This window comes from Pleurodeles waltl, chromosome 3_1 (assembly GCF_031143425.1).
Source record: "Pleurodeles waltl isolate 20211129_DDA chromosome 3_1, aPleWal1.hap1.20221129, whole genome shotgun sequence".
Lineage (NCBI taxonomy): Eukaryota > Metazoa > Chordata > Amphibia > Caudata > Salamandridae > Pleurodeles > Pleurodeles waltl.
In genome coordinates, this window is record NC_090440.1 from 1033071483 (window position 1) to 1033092522 (window position 21040).

Below are 21040 nucleotides of genomic sequence, written 5' to 3' on the forward strand. Positions count from 1 at the left end.
CACTCTCGTGGACTTGCAGGACAACTTTAGCCACGGTAATACAAGACAGGATGGTTGGCCAGGACCTAGTAGACCTCTGGCGGCTGAGAAACCTCACAGTCAGGGAGGGCACCTTTATCTCTTCGGTTCATGGCTCGTGGTCTCAGCTGGACGACTGGCTGGTGACCAGCAATGTTAGCACCTGCACTACGGGCATTCAAAACCTGCCAAGGACATTGTCCGATCACGCCCGATCAAATTAGAGGTGACTCTCCCCACACATATCCCTGCCCCCGTTCACCTGGAGATTTTGTGCCACAGCTCTTCACGATGCCACCTTTAGAAATGGGGTGAGGGACGCCATACAAGATCTTTTTTAGAATAATGTTGGATCGGTCAAATTTTATATTAGGGGGCTATTTATTGGTCTGCAGGCAGGGGTCCTACATGACTTACACACACAACTGCAGCATACCGAACAAACTATCAAGGGCTTAGAGGCCCAGTACACGGCATCCCTGTGCAATATAGGAACATGTCATGCCATACATACAATAAAGTGATGGAGTGAAAGATGCATTTCCTATCTAGGTGCCATGTTGGGAGACTGTATGGCGAGAGAGGTTGCCCAGGCAGAAATATAGCACATAATTTGAAACCAAAGGATGCACCTGCGCATGCTACATCTGTGTCCACCTCGGACGGCATAGAAATATTTTACACCTTTACAAGCTACTATTCAAGCCTATATAGCAGCCGTTGCTCCATTAAGGAAACTGAGATTGCAAACTATCTAAAGGACATAGCCCTAGCCTGGTTGTCGGATGGCCAGCTGGAATATTTGGTACAGCCTCTGACCGTAGAGGAAGTGATCAAGGCAATCCATACCTTTCCTAATGCCAATGCTCCAGGCATTGATGGTCTAACGAGTGAATTCTATACGATGTACTAGTTCTGCATTTACTCGCTGTATCCGGCAAAGCATATAACTCAGGGTACTTGCCCCAATCCCTCTGGGAGGCCCTTATCACCCTTCTCAAGCTGGAGAAACCACCCAATAAATGCGAGCCCTACAGGCCATTGTCGTTAATTAATACAGACACTAAGATTTTAGCCAAAATCCAAGCCACAGGTCTACAACCACTACTCACCTCTATGGTTCTGGCGGACCCCACCGGTCCATGGCTCATAATTTGCGTACCATTTTTGCAATCCTACATCATCTAGACCCAGACATGCAGGCTTGGTGCAGCCAAAGCCTTTGACTCCCTAGAGAGGACGTATATGTTTTCAATGCTGGGTCTCATGGGGGTGCTGTAGATTTTTTTGCAGTAGACATGATTATTATATACTGAACCGACGGCTCAAGTGAGAATTAATGGACACACTTCACAGCTGCTGTTTATAAACAGGGGAACAAAGCAGGGTGGCCCCCTCTCCTCAATTTTATTTGCACTGGCCTTAAAACCGCTAGCATGCAATATCAGACAAAGGTATGCATCAGCTGCTCTGCGCTTCACTAGCCGTCCATTAGCCATATCTCATTACACATACAATATCGTATGTACATCCGGGAACCCCAGGCATACCTTGCGTCAGTTATCGATAAGCATATTCGACACGAGTACCATTCAGGTCTAAGCATCAACTGGGCGAAATCCACTAAAGTGCCTCTTACCCATAACACGGTACCATGTCACCTAGATTATCCTTTGGAGTGGAATCTTTATTTAGTCAAGTACCTGGCCGTGTGGATAGACAATGACCCAGAGCTTGTTCTTCGCAATAATTATGGTACAGCCATGACTGGGCTAGATGACCAGATCACCAGGTGGGTGCGACTGCCGCCATCACTGGCAGACAGGGTGGAACTGCTCAAAATGATAATACTTCCCAAATTTCTATACCTATTCATTACTGTGGCTATCCCGCTGACGCAATCTTTTTTCAAGACCCTAAGCTCTAAGGTGTTGACCTTAATTTGAGTTGGGAAACAACCAAGGATAGGGTCGACAGCACTCATTTTGCAATATGACCAAGGGGGATTTGAGGTGTCAGAGTACCAGTTATACTACCTCTGTGTCCAAGCCCAATATGCACGCAACTGGCTGTATTCTGTCAACACCAGGGCAGTACGCTCTCTATTGGCGACTAGAATGCAAAAACCCAGCACTCTCAAAACAACGTAATTTATGCATTGTGCTGATATGTTGTTGTTTAACCTTTTGCATTGCAGAGTTCAATCCTGAAGACTTATTTTTAATGTGCTTACAAATGCTGTTCATTTGCAATGTATTGCTGCAGGCTTTCAGAGCGTGTTAGGGTGTGGTCCCTTTCCAGGGCCTTCTAGAGACTTTCCCTGCAACATGCCTGGGTGTGGTCGTGGGCTGGGCCAAGACTCTATAAAAAGGAGCCAGCCCAGCTCCAAGTGCTCACTATTCAGAGGTCCTGGTGCAGAGCAGCAGCTACTTCCTGAGCTCCTGTCCCGGTGGCCTATTTGATCTTCCAGACATCTGACTTTCATTCTTCATTTGGAGATCCTTGTTCTGGGTGGTAAGACGGTGGTTGGGCTGGCCTCCCGATGCCGTTATCGAGAACTCTTATGTTCTTGGGCCTAATTCTTTTATGATTTGACAGAGTACTTTGCGCATGTGAAATATGTGCTTGAGTGTTTGTGACATTTGCAGGGTGACTTGCGAATCGGCAAGACGCGCGATTCGTTTCATGATAATTTAATCTTGTTATTCATTGCACACTACCATTTCTTGACATTTAAATGGTGACTTAAGAATCGGCAAGACGCGCAATTCGTTTTATGGTATTTTAACTTTGTTGTTCATTGCGTGCTACCATTTCTTGACATTTACATGGTGGCTTAAGAATTGGCGATTCGTTTCATTGTACTTTGATCTTGGTATTCATTGTGAGCTGTTATTTCTTGGCATTTACATCGTGGCTTACGAATCGGCAAGACGCGCGATTCGTTTAATGATGATTTGACTTTGATATTCATTGCGTACTACCATTTCTTGGCATTTTACATGGTGACACTCGAATCGGCAAGACGCACGATTCTCTCCTCAAGTTTAATTCATGTTGTTTATTGTATGCCACTATTCTAAGATATTTATCATGTAATATTCGAGTTGACAAGTTATGTGATTTATTTTCCTGAATCCATATTGTGTTATTCATGGTGCACAATCCTTTTATGGTGTTTCCTATATATATATATTTATTTATATATATATATATATATATATATATATATATATATATATATATATAAAAATCTACAATATGCGCAATTTGTGTTGAAACATTTTAAGAGTACACAGAAGCTCAGAGTTTCTAGATGCAATGTTGTATGGTCCTAGTATGCATTCTCAAAAAAAGGATTTATATGACTGGTTTAAAATTTAGTCAGAATGTTTTTCTGATTCTCATGTAAAGGAAAGTACTTGAATAAGAAAGTTTTCATTTAATCCATCTTGATTCCCTTACAGGTATCTGGCCATCTTGAAACTTAGTCATTTTAAACTTAATTCTTAGATTGTTCATGTTTTCAGAATAACTATGCTTAGAATCATAGTCTAGTATTGATTTCAGGAGATATAATTTTCATATTGTGTGTTCTAACCTTTTTCTTACTACAGGTCTCCTTCCCAGCTGTTTCCCTTCCTAATCCCCTCTTGAGCTCTCTTAGCCTCTGTAATTTATCTATTAGAGTCTTGGAGCTGTTCAGTGGTGGATGTGTTGGGAACATGCGCAGACCCCGAGACTCTGACAGTATCCCCAGACAAACATGCCACATTTAGCGATCGAAAAGGACATAGTACACACCGTACCCCTAGAAGTGCTATTACCGCATGGCAGGCAGTCATGGTGCACAAGCAAGATTAAACAAAGGGGAAATAAGATTGTGCACTGATTAAAGATCATTAAACAAAAACATAGTAGTTGATTGCCACCCATTGCCAAAAATTTAAGAAATGTTAGCTGCTACTAGTGGTTCTAAATATTTTTCATTAATTGATCTTAAGTCAGCTTACAATCAAGTGAAACTGTCAACTGCATCTAAATATTACACCACATTTGTCACACCATTTTGTGCTTACAACTATGTGGCTACCGTTTGGGCTTGCATCGACCGCAAGTGTTTTAAAAAAAATTAATGGATATTCTGGTTAAAGATTTAAAAGGTGTTCAAAAATTTCAGGATGACATTTTAATACATGCTGAAACTGTTCATGAGCACAATTAAATATTGAATAAGGTTCTGGAAATTCTTTGAAAAAAGTAATGACAGTAAGTAAATCCAAATGCAAGTTTTTATGTACGGAAATTGAGTGTTTAAGGCACACTCTATCCTCTGACTGTATAAAACCAAAAAAATAAATAAAATAAAAAACTTACTTAAAGCTATTTGAGAAGCACCCAATCCAGAAGATAAATGTACTTTAAAGACATTTCTTCTGTTAAGTAAATATTCTACAAGGTTTCTTATGGGTTATGCAATTTTGGTTGAGCCACTTGGAAAGTTACTAAGAACAAAAAGTAAAATTTGTGTGGGGGTTTAAGAACAAGAAAAAGTGTTTGAGGAAATAGAAAATGCAATATTAAAGTCACCTGCTTTACAACCGTATGATCCAAAAGAAAAAATTATAACAACAGTAGATGCCAGTCCAACAGAGATCGGAGAAGTTTTTAGTCAGATAGTGTCAGGAAAAAAATATACATTGGCATTCATTTAAAAATGCTCAGGAGTGCAGAGCGTTTTTACAGCAAATTCGAAAGAGAAAGACTAGCATGTGTATGGGTTGGTGAGAAATTGAAAACCTATCTGTGGGAAAGTGAATTTGAACTGGTAACCAATCACAAACCTTTAATTTACAAGATGGACGGCTGTGGAAAAGGTAATGCTAAAGCACCATCAGGACTGGTAAGATGAATTTTTAAGTTCCAGGAGTACACTTCCAAAGAGGTTTGAAGCAAACGTGCAGACTGTTTATCTAAATTACCTCTAAGAGATTAGAGCGAATTGGAGTTAAATGATTTAGAATGTGTTGTGTCAAGTGTGGATGCAGTTGGGTATTGTGAAGGAGCAATCTGAAGAGGCGTGGTTGAAAGCTCAGGAGTGTAAATGTGCCTATTAAACATTATGTACAAGAGGCTGTTGAATTAACTATTGAGGGAGGTTTATTACTGAGACAGGATTTGTTTGTGCCAGCATATGAGTTATAAAAGAAGTTAACTGGTTTAGCCCACAAAGGACATCCAGGAATTACAGCCACAAAGAAACTACTAAGGAGTTATTATTAGATGCTGATGTGGACATGCATGTTGACAAGTGTGTGGAATGTATAAGATGTGATAAACATAGCAAAAGGGCCATGGTTAAATGTAGTCATAGATATTTCAGGTCCATTCAACATACTTAATGCTGACATGCGTTATCCAGTAGTTCTCACCGATTATTGTTCTAAGTGGATTCATTATGACTTTATTTCAAGATTAACTACTGATGTGGTTATAGAGTTTCTAAAAATAATTTTGCAATTGAAGGATTACCAAGAATATTAGTTTAGGATAATGGTACACAACTTGTTTTACAGAAAATGTCTGCATTTTAAAGTAAACATGGAATTAAACAAGAAAAACACCACTTTACGGTCCATGTTCTAATGGTCAAGTGGAACAAACCAATACACTTTTGAAAGGAGTACAGATGGTAGTAGCTTCTAATTTGTCAATACATAATTTTTTGATGTGTATGTTATAACAGTACTATTACCCCCAATAACGATTATTCTCCTTTTTATTTATTAAAAAGCAGAAAAGAAAACACAATATTTACACCCAAGTTTGAAAACGATAAGATTGTACAAAATATGTTTGAAAAGATTGATGATGATGGATTGCAAATTAAAAGAAATATTGTTGAGAAGCAAATCAAAATCAAAATCTACCAAGAGTCAAATAACAAAGTAAGATCTAAAGCATTTAAAGTGGGAGATTGGGTTCTTATAAGAAAATGTGTGAAAGTACAAAAAGGGGAATCAGTCAATCCTTCATCTGTACAAATTGTGATGGTTTCTAATAGTGCCTATTTGTTAAGAGATAAAGGATGGTGGAATAAAAGTGCAGCTGTTTTACTGAAACTGGGTCAACAAAAGTTATGGAACGATAAACCGACAACTACAAATGGTGAAGCACATGATTATTTTGATTTATTCACTGAGAGCGGTCCAGACAGAAGAGAAGAAAGACCAAACTGTTGATATGAATTCCAGCCAAAGTATGGAAGAAAGAGAAAGCAATAGTGATGTTCAACACAATACAGATGTAGAACATGGTTTGACATATTGCGATGGAAGGAATTTTGATGTAACATTTCAGTCTCAAACTACAAGTTCACAAAGTGTTAAATAGGAACGTATTTCAAAAACAGGAAGAAAGGTGGTAGTACCAAAGACATTTTCTGAGTTTATCATGTATTATTTTTTGTAATTAAAAAAGGGAGATGTTATATATACATTCAAGTGTAAACAATATAGTAAAAACACAAAAAACATAAAAATGGTTTGTAGTAATAGTAGATGCTTATTATAGTATAGATTGAACATGTTATGAGGTAAGAGTAAGAATGTAGAATGTTGGAGAGGTATAAATATTATTGTCATAGCATGTTGAGCGGAGAAGCTTCACTAAATGGACGGCACCAGCAGCTCTACTTGCGGTGTTGCTGGTGGGCCTTATTGTTAATGATTCTTGTGACTAAAGATTATCTTTATTATACAAGATCTTGTGAGTGAAGAGTCTTTATAACAGCCCCACATCAGTATGTGCAACACAGCTGTACTGAACAGTCTCCCAAATGTGCAATGCCACTACCAGACTCTCTCCACTGCTGGGTCTCCACAGGTGGCGATGATGGAAGACAACCACCATAAAGCAGGGCCAAGCGCAGACAATCAGTTGTTCCTAAGCATGACTGAGCGTATTGAAACATGCCACAGGAAAGTGTCAGTCAGCACAAAGCACATAAAGAATCATCAGTAAGGCAAGCTGTTTCAGGATAGCAGGCTGGATCCCTCTCTAGTTCCCCCTCAGATGTGCATGAACTCACACTTTTGTTTTTTAGTTTTGTAGTTGGCAAAAAACAATTGTTTGGCCCTGACATCCCACACCTCTACAAGAAGATAAACTAGACACACCAGTAAATAACAGGGAAAGACAGGCAACGAAAATTAAATTTTTATATTGATGCATTTTCCTAACTCCAGACGGGTAATGTATGCACTGCATAACAATGTGCAATGTCAGGCTTAGAAAGACTGGTGCAGAACAGCATTATAAGGGACTCCCAAAATATAAATAACGCCTTGCTCACATTGTGCATGACTCACAATTAAATGCTGATGAACGAACAAAGAGCCATAACAAATATGTCTAAAAAAAATTCTGCTGATATTAATTTTTTTCAAAAAGCTTAGAGAATTAAAGTCTGTATCTTTATGGCTGTGGGGTGGAAGAAGGGTCTGATGTGCTAATATTACGAATACCGTTTTCATGATTGCGATTCTCTCCGAATCGCAATTAAGAAATCAGCATTCCGAATGTATGAAACTCCTTTGAATTTCATTACCGATTCCAAGTGGGTTGCAAATAGACCTACCTCATGCATATTAATGAGGTAGGTTGCAATTTGCGGCCCATTAGGAATCTTTTTAATAAAGCAATCTCCTTTTAAAAAAAAAAAATATTTTCAATAAATGCAGCCCTGTGTTTCGTAAAGGAAAACAGGATGAGTTTAAGAAGAAAAAATGAAACTTTGTAGTTTCATTTTTTAAGAATAGTTAAAAAATATTATTTACATTCCCAAAGGATAAGGAGTCCCTTCTGGACCCCTTCCCCTTTGCAAAAGGGTTACCACCAGTTTGAAACTTGTGGTAAAGTATTACTGTTCTGTGACCAGAATTGAGTTTCAAAACAGTAAGACATACCATATTAATTCGGTATTTTAAAGTGATGCCCTAAACACGCCCCTTCAAAATACTGAATCACAAAAGCAAAATGCGATTCGCTAACAAGTTATCGAATCACATTTCGCATTTTGTACATTAGAAAAAGCATATTTCCGGTGGCCAACGTCCAGATGGGCCATTTGCGACTGAAAAAATGCTTTGTACATCTGGCCCTAAATGCAGAAAACAAACTTCAGTGGTTGAATGGAATACAAGTGATTTGAAAGAGAAATACTGTTTCAATGATTTGCAAGGTAAAGAAGTATCAGGAAGAGCAGTTGTAAATATAGGGAGTGGTAAAAGTACCTTCAGGAAAGTCTCTTTGGGTGAGCGGTCACCTTTATTAGGAGGTGGAATGTGGGAAGGTGTGCATCTAAAGAGCAATCCTGTAAGGAGGTAGCAATGCTTACAGGACAGTAATTTGATTTTCTCAATATTTTTAATGAAAAGTTGCTGAGTAAATATTACTTCAAAATAAACTCTAGCAGGTGTGACTGAATAAAAAAGGAATGTTTTAATTGTAACAAATCTGTGGTACGGAAATACCCTAAGAACCTTCAGACTCCCAAAACTGGAGGCACAATAAGCTATGCTACCTGCAAAAATATCTGAAGATCTAGTAATGAAAAAGAAAGATCTTAATTTCTAGCACTGAAAAAGAATGTCATCTCTAAATCAGATTAGTGGCTGAATTACAATGAAAGACTGAAAAATTAGATTTTTTCGGAGGAGGGGGGAGAAGAGTTGTTTTTGAGTACTTCAATATTGAAAAGTGGTTGTCATTCAATGATCCGCAGCCTGGAGGCAAGTTACCAATTGCTCATTAACAAGTATACTTATCTTCCCTCACAGGTAAATGTAATGATGATTCTGATTTAGAGTTGGGTAGTCATGAAAGATTATCCAATTACTGGAACCCTACAATCAATGTCAAATTTATTGGTTGAATTTCCTTCACGACACCTACAGTGGATTACCAGTGGATGTTCCTCCAGATTTTGCACTTTGTTATATCACAGGTGGGTGTCTTTTCTCAGTCTGTATGCCACATCCATGCTTGTTATGAAATGTGGCACTGGGACTAGACTCTTGGCGGGTTTGAATACATGGGGATTTGATGACTGGGAGTTGGGCAAGAGGATAGCCTGGTACTGGTGTTTATTTGAAGTGGGCGTTTACTGAAGATCACTCAAACTTTATGTTTTGTACTCCCCGTCTGTGCTTTGTCTTCACACACTTTCTCTAGAAAACAAAGTATTTTACCACTCAATTTTACATCAAACCGTTGTTGTCTTTTGTGCTCTAGGGAGAAATGCAAGTTAGTATATAAACTAAGAATAAAATGAGGGGAACTTCATAATCTGATGTTACAAATCATATTTTCTCCCACCAGGATCAACATGTGCTTCACAATCAGGGTTCATTTGTAGAAAATCGAATTCAACTTAAACTCATGGCAGTGTAATCCCCTAGCAACTTCGACAAATGAAAGCTCATGAAGAGCATTAGGCACAATTGTGTATAGCGTGCAATTCCATCTAATATCTGTGGTATATTATCAACAAAGAGAGAAGCATGGTAGAAGGAACAGTAAAAACTAGAATCCTAAATAAATAAAAAAATCTTACAAAAGAATGTTCAAATGTGAGTCTTGGGGACCCCATACACAAAATGAATTATTATTCATCAGCACTACAGAAGCAAGGCATGCATTGGCAAAAGTAACAAGCTTGAGGTCTGCATCAGATGTTATCTCTAGTGGGGCTTTTCTATACCCACATGCAACTTCTTTTCAAGCCTAGAGCCAATTCAAGACAATGGATTGTATCATTAGATTACATCAGTGGCTTTCTTGTAGATTAGGGTTTAAAACATAAGTCCGGAAAGGGCAGATTCCATGGCAGAGTTTTAGGACTTCCTTAGAAGGTAACTTTAGATACAGTTAACCTAAATGGAATCTATTTATACAGTAAGTGGTCATCCTGAAAATCTGGCCATGACCTCTTGAAACTATGTTGTCATGCCAACTAAAGAAAGACGAACAGGAGAGTCACACAGATATCGAGTTAGTTGAAGATGATTCATATCTCTATTGTGCTGACTTATTGCAAGTGGCATAAAGTTCTACTACAGAAGTTGCAACAAAGTTACTTTCCTTAAACTACTTCGCTATTCTATAACACAACCGTATCCTCCAATTTATGGTAATATTTAAAAGAATAAAATAAACTCAAGCTCATGAGTCACATATGTTAATTTGGTACAGCACCCCAACTCAGATTTAAGCTTTAGACAAATGGAAGGTATTCAGGCCTCACCTTTGCGATCCACCGTGCATGCTGGTTTTGTGATGAATGTCATTCCATGTAACAGTATTACTGGTTCCAGTAGTGCGAGATTGACCAATTGTGAATATCAATTTCTGATCAAAGGCTTTTTTAAGCAGATGTAAAATGTCCCGTCCTTCATCATCATCAGGCAAATATGCTCTACGTTGTGCTCCCTGGAACCTCTGGCCCGGGTTTGGATGCTTAGCCTATTTCGTAATGAAATGTACATAATTAAAAACACCAAGGCTTATTCCTATATAAATTCATAATGGTATAAGGCATATTCATTTAAATTAGTCTATTCATGTGTAACAGGCACAAAAACACACCGAATAAAAGACAATGGTTAAGTTTTAGTATCTCATTTTTAAGGTATTTTTAAAGTTATTGCTAGGTCAAAGTAAAGGAATTCCTTATCTACTAGTGATGTATTGGATAAAGTGCAATCTGCCATGCTTTGTAAGGACATCACAAGTCACTGAGGGGTTCTTTTAAAAGGTGAATTAATGGAATGGTACAGAAAATGTTTGGGTTTTATCCACCAATGTAACCATTTAAAATAAAACACTCTGCCTGAACCTCAGCAAATGTTCTGCTACCACGGACACTGAGGTGCAAGTAGAGGCAGGCAGCAGCAGGTTCTCATCCTCGTTTGCCCGGTAACAAGCCTTGGTGGAGATGTGCCACCATTCTCTGTTGGAAGACAGGAGGCAGAGGTTTCCCAAAATTAGAACAAGATTACTGTACACCAGTGAGCCCAACCACTGGTTACGCCGGGCTACTCCGTTCCTTTCTTGAAGAAGCCTCCATTCATTTGTCCTTCTCCACACAGATATTTTAATGATATATTTCTGCCCTACTCTAAAAGCGGAACATAGAAGAAGTACCCCTTTCGAAAAGGGAAGTCCGCAAGCAGTTGTTTGAGGTACTTCTTGAACCCCAAGAAAGAGGAGGGCAGTGACATCCAACCGTGCAAGTCAGATTTCTGAATAAGGACAAGCAATGGAAAAAGTATTTATAGTAATTATTATGCATTACAATTTACATCCCTCTAGATGAAAAGATTGCTTAGTGTCTCTTGATGTACAGCATTTCACAAACCCTCAAAAGATGCAACAGGAAATACCTCAAGTTTGGAATCAACAGAGAATGCTTTCAGTTTGTGTTTTCCACTGTTTTGCCTATTGCTAACCCCCAGAGTCTCAAAGGATGCAAGTAAGATAACAAGTAAGATAAGGGTATCATTTAAACCACATCCAAAGCCCTTATCAACGTTTTCTTTGGATGGGGCCAAGGCCTTTAATTCAGTGGAATGGACTTACTTAATGGTGATCCTTAAGAAGTTAGACTTTAGCCCACAATTTCTGTCCTGCGTGAATAGGCTATGCATAGTGTCCATGGCTAGGGCGCGAGTCCAAGTGGTGCTATTGGAAACATTTGCCCTAAGTTGGAGCACAAGCCAGGGTTGTCCCCTGTTGCCAGTGCTCTTAGTCTTGGCTCTGCAACCCTTGGCTGGGTTTGGAAGGATGCCATCAAGAGGCACCATGACTGGGGAATCCCAGTGGGAAGATCGAATCTCACTGTACCAGATGATATTTTGTTATATGTCACATGTCCTGAGACTGCTTTGATACACAGGGTTTTGCAGATATTCTGAGCCTTTGGAACATACCTAGGATTCTCTATACATTGGCATAAGTTGGTGGTTTACACTATTAGCAGCACAGGATCAGATACACAGGTTCTTTCCACCCCTCAGGGCAAATCCTAAAGGTTTAAATATTCAGCATTTATACGCAATGTAAATATTTTTTATGGATTTAATTTTTTTAGGGCAATAGATAACTTTCTGAATGATGAAAAACGTAAGAGAATGCTGTCCTTCTCACGGTTGGGCAGAGCTCCAGTTTACAAATTGATTTTCCGTCCCAAATTTCTCTAATTGCTTTAGAACTCTACTTTATATCTGATTAATTCTTTCAATGGGTAGAAGGCAAGGAGCACAGACTGTCTCGGGTTGAGAGTCCCGCTCGGATTGCTCTAAAGGCACTGGCTCAAGGCATATATCCTGAATTTGTGGAAATATTACAGGATGACCCATGATTATAATAAATGAATGGCCATTTGCATCTCAACCGGACCCATTGATCAGATAGACAGTCACGAGCATTGTGAGATAATTGGTGGCATTAGAAGGTGCTAGGCACACAAGACAACTGCACTCTGCACAGACTTTGTAGTTAGGGTGTAAAAGTTGCCCACCAAAGACTTAAGAGGGGACCATGCAATAACAAGTTGCACTGTGGCAGAGCTACAATTTGAAGGAGCCAAGGAGGCTGCATGGCTTTGGCTGGTGGGATATTGTATGGATACTTGGCTTGAAGGATATATGGGGTGCACAAGGTATGAGACCGTTTGTCCAATTACAGGAATAATACAAGCTAGCACACAGCAAGGAGAATAGATACTTAGAGTTTAGATATGTATACACTCCCCCACAAATACGCAGTTGTCAGATGAGGCAGCATAAGTGCATAGGATGTTAGCATAGTATTTGGTTTGGAAGACGTTGTCCTTGATATACAAGGCTTCAATCAACAATATCCTGATATCTTTGAAGTGTGGACTGGACACAGATATGAGAGGGCTAGAAGAATCAAGGAAAAAGAGGGACCTTCAAATCTCTTTGTAAAGTGCCCGTAAGGCACGCTTCAGACTGATACAACTAAAGCAGATATACAGAACCCACAATACAAGAATTGGACAATAACAAATGGTAAGGGCTGACACTGATTTATGCCAGAGAGGTTGTGGGCAAACCATAGATTTTTATCATATGATCTAGATATCCTCTAGATTAGAAACATTCTGGAATGTAGCAATCCATTTTATTAAGCAGTTAAAGGAACTAGGTAATCAAGGGCGGTCAAACTAATGATTCAGGGTATTGGGGATAATAATCGGATGCCCATAGTTTCATGCAGAGACAAATTGTGGGTAAGTTAAGTATAGCCTTTGGTGGAAGGCTTTACTCATAAATGGACGGATGCATTCAAGCTGAAAGATACGTCCATGGAGGCTCGGGAGCTCCAACAGCTATGAAAATATCTAGGGCCCTAGAGAGTGCAGGAGGTTTGTCTTAAATAAAACGGTGCCAATCAATATATCTATCGCATATGCAAATGAACACTGTGGAAGCCCCAGGTTGTCTGATATACATGTTATAGTGCTCTGTGGTTTTATCTGCTGTACAAGTATGACTCTTATGACACGCGTGTCTTTACTTTCTTTCTCTCTCCGGCAAAGGCTCATGTCCATGGCCGATGATTCTTGATGTTTATAGCTTATTTTTGATCATAACAATAAGAAAAATTTGGAAAACTTCCTGTGAAATCACACTTTAAACATTTATTAAAAAAATGTGTAAAGCATACATTTTATTGGTGTTCTTTGACAAGAATACAAGATGTTACCCACCCTTGGTGCACCCAGAAATCGCTTACAAAGGATAAATGTTTTCTCTTTATTCATCAAATTTTACAACTTTTGTTTTATTTTGTTATATTTTACAAAGCTGAGAAACTGTATCATTTCAATCACTTGACTGGGTCTATCCATACGATAATAATTACTTGTACCACAGACTATCCTTTGAGAAATTGAAGATGCTTGTGGATAGAATTTAATTAAACAGCTGATGCTAGTTTGATAATATGTGGCTAGCAACACTGCTTATTCTCTCTTAGAAACATTTGTATTTCTGTCTGATTGCATAGTCTCCTGCGATATTCTGTTTTGCCATGTTTATTGCATCTTTTCTTTTAATGGCCAGGATATGTTTAAGCAAGCTTTTCGTCTTCTGTGCTTCATACATGCATGTGTTTGCAAGAACACCCACCCAGGAGAAGCCCTATACGAGGCATGAATGCACAATGTTTCTTGAAAGTGTTTTTATTTGTATGAATTTCGCTGTTGAAGACATGCTGGTTTAATGCTAAATCTGTTTTAAATAAGTTATTCTATACATTAGCAACGTTAAAATCATATTAAATATAGGAAGCTTTCTTGGAGATAAGAAGCGGAAAACGGCCGCCATTTTGGAGGTTGGCATTCTAGTTTCTGTTAGTAAACTATTTAAACAGTACATGACCGCGGCACGCAGCGGCAGGTAGGGAGAGCTTTTGCGCCTTACCTACGCTTATGTGCCTACAGCAAACTATTTTTCTGGTTGAAGAAAAGTGCAAAAAGGGTTAAAAGCTAAAAACTGAATTTGATTGTCCCATAGAATACGTGTGTGCAGTGGGTATTCTGCCTAATGAAACACTCGTTTTAATCGTTTCTTGAAAGTGTTTTTATTTGTATGAATTTCGCTGTTGAAGACATGCTGGTTTAATGCTAAATCTGTTTTAAATAAGTTATTCTATACATTAGCAACGTTAAAATCATATTAAATATAGGAAGCTTTCTTGGAGATAAGAAGCGGAAAACGGCCGCCATTTTGGAGGTTGGCATTCTAGTTTCTGTTAGTAAACTATTTAAACAGTACATGACCGCGGCGCGCAGCGGCAGGTAGGGAGAGCTTTTGCGCCTTACCTACGCTTATGTGCCTACAGCAAACTATTTTTCTGGTTGAAGAAAAGTGCAAAAAGGGTTAAAAGCTAAAAACTGAATTTGATTGTCCCATAGAATACGTGTGTGCAGTGGGTATTCTGCCTAATGAAACACTCGTTTTAATCGTTTCTTGAAAGTGTTTTTATTTGTATGAATTTCGCTGTTGAAGACATGCTGGTTTAATGCTAAATCTGTTTTAAATCTGTTTTAAATAAGTTATTCTATACATTAGCAACGTTAAAATCATATTAAATATAGGAAGCTTTCTTGGAGATAAGCGGAAAACGGCCGCCATTTTGGAGGTTGGCATTCTAGTTTCTGTTAGTAAACTATTTAAACAGTACGTGACCGCGGTGCGCAGCGGACGCGCGCAGCAAAGGCAAGCCCGTCTGCGCCCGTCCGCGCCAGAACGAGCCAAGAGCCAAGAAATTATGCTCAAAATCCCTTAGGGAAAGAAATCATTACCTACTCAAGAGAGGATCTGTGCAGCTTAAATAATGTTCATTACAAGAGGTGTGGAAAGAGCACTGACCTCCACAATGGTCAGTTTAGATGCCCTTCTTGTGCCGGGTCCTTCCAAGTTGACCTGCCCCGACGAGAGGACAAGGGTCCTGACAATCTACCCATTTTCTTACTCAATTGCCGTTCGTTAGGAGCTCATACACTGGATATTCATCTCTTGGTGGAACAAAGAGAGCCTCTGGCCATGTTCCTGACTGAAACATGGCTGAATGAGAGCTCTGCGCCAGATATTGTAATGGCTCTTCCAAGCGGATATAAGATGAGTAGACTAGATAGACGTTCTAGAGGAGGTGGTATAGCAGTAATTTATAGAGACTCCTGTAAGATTACTACAGCACCCACGTCAATTAAAGATGGTGAAAGCATGTCTTTTCTCCATCAATGTGAATCCTCATTATACTTTATTGGGGGTTCTAATCTATCGACCTCCAGGCCCTATGGGAGATTTTATGACCTCACTAGCGGAAAATATTTCACAATCAATATATACTAAACCTAACTTTCTAGTGTTGGGAGATTTTAATTTACAGGCCGAAAAGATGGATAAGGCCTCTACTAGGATGTTGATTTCAGATATGATGGCCTGTGACTTAGTACAGTTAATTCAGGGACCTACTCACAACAGAGGACATACACTTGATTTAGTTTTCTCTAACGTATCACGTTTAGAATTTATATCTTCACTTCCACTTGCATGGTCAGATCATTATCTGAATAGAACTATCTATTTCACAGCAGAAGTTTTTGAATACGGCCGCCTCTTCATGCAGAAGAAAGTGGCATAAACTAAAAGCCACTGAGTGGATTAAGGCACTCAAAAAAAAGAAGCCAGGGCAGATAAATACAAACAATATATCAGACTTCACGCAATCCATGAATAAATGGATAAAGGATAGCTTGGATGATACAATACCTTTCTACTACACCAGAAATATAGGCCGAAAGAATTCGGCACCCTGGTTTAATGACCGCCTCCTAGAGAAGAAAAGAGGCTGTAGGAAACTAGAAAGGAAATGGAGATATACTCAAGATGACTCTATCAAAAAGGAGTATAAGACTATGATTCGAGAGTATCACTCAGAAATTCGGGAAACACAGGCGGCATATTATGCTGGAAAAATTGAGGCAGCAGCTAACTCATCTAAAGAGATATTTAATGCTTTAAAAGACCTCATTAATCCCTCCGAGGAAGTAGAAAATAGGGATTTTCCACAGCAACACGTAGAGGATCTGGCAAGCTTCTTTTTGAGCAAAATTCAGAATATTTATGAAACATTTCCTAATTTTCAAAGTAAAGAACAGGAGATGGGGCATCAGGAAGAGCAGGAGGACATCCGCTTTACAAATTTTATGCCTATTAGTTTGGATATAGTGGAAAAATCACTGAATTCAATAAAATCAGGATCCCCGTTGGACCCTGCGCCCCCCCAGATTTTAACTATGGGATTACCCATCTTAGGCCCATTAATCACTAAACTGATTAACACCTCATTAGTTTCTGGTAGGGTGCCAGATTCTTGGAAACAAGCAATTGTGAAACCTCTGCTGAAAAAACCCAATGCAGATTCTAAAATATTGAATAATTATAGACCAATCTCGCTGCTACCCTTAATGGCTAAACTGACAGAGAAGCATGTACATAGCCAGCTGTCTACACTTCTGGAGGAAGAAAAACTCTTACATCATACTCAGATGGGTTTTAGGCCTAAACATGGAACAGAAACCGCACTGATTGCCATCACGGAGGAAGCAAAAAAAAGGATGGATAACGGATGTGAGACCGCAATCATCCTTTTAGATCTGAGCGCAGCATTTGATACAGTTGATCTAAGCATCCTCGCAACTAGATTACGGGAATGTGGAATCGCGGGCACGGCACTAGAATGGATCAACTCATATGTATATGGTAGATCCTTTCAGGTGCTGGATAGATCCTACATCTCTAAGCGCACCTTCAGTACTTGCGGTGTTCCTCAGGGGCCGGCGCTGAGTCCGCTACTCTTTAATGTCTATATGCGGCCTTTGGCAGGGATCGTAGAACCATTTGGAGTAAAATTGGTCTCATATGCAGATGATACCCAACTAGTTGTCTCCTTCTCGAAAGCCCGACCAGACCTGGGCACGGCATTAGGACCATGCCTGGAAGCAGTGGCTACATGGATGGCGGGTAGTAAAATGAAGCTTAACAATGAAAAAACAGAGGTGATGTACTTTGGGAATAATAAGCCCTTAGCTATGTCCAGCAATCTAGACGGAGCCTCCACTCTGCCTCCTCCCAAAAGCCTTATTAAAAGCTTGGGCGTCTGGTTGGATCCCCTACTATCAATGGCACAACATGCCAATAGAATAGCAGGAACTTCATTTGCCCTGCTTAGGATGCTCAGAAAGGTTCTAACAATACTACCTTTTTTGGCCAGAAGATTGGTCATCCAGGCGGTGATAGGCTCGCGAATTGACTATGGCAACGCCTTGTTTATAGGATCTCCTAAATTTGTTATCCAAAGACTACAAAGAGTACAGAATGCCGCGGCATGCCTACTTTTAAACATCCCTAAACAACACTCTATAAGAGCAGGAATCGTCTCCTTACACTGGCTTCCGGTTGCAGAGAGGATTCAGTTTAAGGCCCTCTATCATATTCACAGGGCCATCTTTAATAAGGGTCCTGAAATGCTTAAAACACTGGCACAGATTTATGTTCCAGCTAGGCCACTCAGATCCTCATCAGCTAACCTGATCATGGTACCGTTGGTTAGGAAGGCAAGATGGGGAGGAAGATCACTGGCATATCAAGGTGCTGTGCTGTGGAACAACCTGCCTTTCAGTATAAGATCCAATTCTCAAGAAACTTCCTTTAGGAAGGACCTGAAAACGTGGTTATTTAAAACCTAAATTCTTCAACGAATAGAAATAGTTTCATCTTTGCAATGGCACTTGAAGCGCTACGAGGCCTTAGGGCAGTTAGGCGCTATATAAATACGCATAACATAACATAACATAACATGTCATAACACTGATTGCTCAAATCACGACCTATGTATGTACTCATCTCCTGTGATCTCTAGCCAGCCATACTGAAGGTATGCCGGCAGCTCTCACACCCATGAATATGGTGGACATAGTTTGGAAGGATCTAAAGGAACAAACATTGGCAATGCCAAAAGCTCTCGCATGCTGCACAGCATCCATGATGCCATGCGACATACCTTAAAAATAATAATAATATATATATATATATATATATATATATATATATATATATTTTTTTTTTTTTTTGAAGTCGACAACGTGACTCGCCATCATTTTGTAGGACACATGCAGAACGCAAGTGCGTTTAAAAAAAAAAATAATTATTTGCCGATCCAACTTGAGATCGTTAGACAGGAAAAAAAAAAAGTAGGGCGGGTGGGGGTACAACAATGAAAAAGGGAAGGGGCGGAGCCAAGAAGTGCCTAAGACGGACGTGCCTTGAACAAGCTCCATCCCGGCCCCTGGCAAAATCCGACTAAAAGATCTGCTTACCTCTCAGCTTGGCCCCCAGAGTGAGAGGAGGTGCGGCTGACCCACTGGTGAGGCGGAGACAGTGGGAGTGGCCAGGCTGGGACCCCCCGATCCATCCGGAGGTGGGCTGCCCAGGCCTAGTGTGGGATTGGGGCGCCCCTCCTCCCTTTTTTTCTGGTCCTCCCCTGCTGCCAAGAGAGACTGAGATATTGGAGGGTGAGCCTGTCCGGCTCCTGCTTGAGAACCACGCAGAGTTGGCGGCGATTGAGACTGGGACAGCCGGTAACCGCCCTGAATTCACTGGCGGGATCGCGCCACAAAGGAGTGGGTCGTGGTACAGGTCTCAGTGGATGAACCTCAGTGTCGTAAAAGAAGGTGGTGGGCCATAAGTACCATGATGGCGAGAGATAAGGAACCCAAGCCACCTAGACAGGCGAGTATGGACCGCTACATGAAGGTGGTGCCCCACCCCCCTCCCCCCCACCACCACCGGCTATGGACTCCCTGGCGGTGCCTGGCAATGCCGTCCTTTTGTCAGCAATTCAGTCCTCTAGGAAGGCACTGGAGGGACACGTAGGAGAAGTAGCTCGGATTTCGGATTTCTCCTTCCAGCACCAAGACCTCCGGAATGTGGCAGTCACCTCGGCAGAGACGGGAAGATCGGACCTCCTGAGGATACGGTCCGGAACCTCCGTAAGAAAATGGCTGAAACTAGGGTCCTCAACAAGGATATTAAGTGGTGGCTGGAAGATGCAGAAAACCGGGCCCGCAGGGACAATCTGAGATTCGTGGGTTACCCTAGAGGAACCAAGGGGACCAATGCGGGCCAGTTTTCGGAAGCATGACTGAGACAAGTCTTGCCGTCAGAAAACTTTTAGACCTGTTTTGTGATTGAGCGTGCCCATCGGGCTTTAGGGGGTGCACCTCCCACGGTATCGCCTCCAAAGCCCCTGATTGTCAGTTTCTTAAACTTCCAAGACAGAGATGATTTTGATGGAAGTTCGAATGACATGAGAACTCAAATATCCTCCTTTTTCACGATTACACCAGGGAGGTTCAGAGACAGTGACGCACATTTGACTCTGTAAAGGTTAGCTCCGTAGCCTCCAATTGCAATACATGCTCCTTTTCCCAGCCAAACTAAAAGTCATGTTTCAAGGGAAAATGTTTTTCGTCTAATCCCCAGAAGATGCCTGGGAGTGGCTGGAGGAGTGCCCTCAATTGTCTGGGAGGTGTGGCCAGGAGAAGGGCAGAAGGCCGGGAGCGCCCCAGGAGAAGGGGCCGGAGACGACAGAGAGGAGATGGAAACACACCATGGAGAGTGAGATGATTGACAAAGAGTGGAGCGGCATCGTCTGACTCGGGAGCTAGTCAGACAACGGTTATCCAGAAGAGAGACATAAGGGAAAGCTCAGCTGCAGGCACAGGGGTGACCGCCCAGGGTGCGGACACTGGGACGATACCAGGGTCTCCTCATCTGTTGGTGGCAGCCATTAATCAACTAGAAACTGAGGAAACGATTCTCGGGGCAGAGGGAGGCGTCCAGACTGTGGAGGAAGCACAGTAACAAGGGGACAAAAGAGAGTGAGCCGACTGTGCTCGTACCATCCCGTGTAAGGATGAGGAGCAGAAGGTGGTGCTGGAATGCTCTCTAGACATTACGTAACTTTCCCTGTTCTCAGGGTTGAGTCGGGGAGTCTTCCTCTTGTGGAGGCGATCCGTGAGTTGTAGTTTTGTGTTGAAGAGGCGGGGGTGTTGGGGGAGGGGGGGCTACAGACCTCTCGACTCCTGGTGAGCAGTAGTATGGGGGTTAATACTCACAGGGGCCGATGGGAGGTGTGGAAACCTGCTTTGCTGAGGGTTGTTTCTTGGCTGTTTATGTTGAATTTAGATAAGCCACAGATATGTTTGCATGTTAGGTATCTTCTTACGAATTACTGGCATATAATTGTTCCGCTCACAAGCCCGGAAGTCAGGGATGGGAGGTCCTCCTCCCGCTTAACACAGTCCCCCTTTGAATACAATGACTCCCACAAGTGATATAGGGCCCCGAGTAAATCCTCTGGGCTT

General features: G+C 40.9%; 1 protein-coding gene across 6 annotated transcripts in view; it reads right to left on the reverse strand.

Annotated features, from left to right (window-relative positions):
* DTX3L (deltex E3 ubiquitin ligase 3L) overlaps positions 1–21040 on the reverse strand; it is a 220043-nt gene that overhangs the window by 65984 nt on the left and 133019 nt on the right. For all 6 annotated transcript variants that reach the window (XM_069224304.1, XM_069224300.1, XM_069224301.1 and 3 more), the window contains one exon: positions 10325–10542. In XM_069224304.1, the coding sequence (XP_069080405.1) occupies positions 10325–10542 (218 nt within the window). The remainder of the gene's footprint in view (positions 1–10324; positions 10543–21040) is intronic.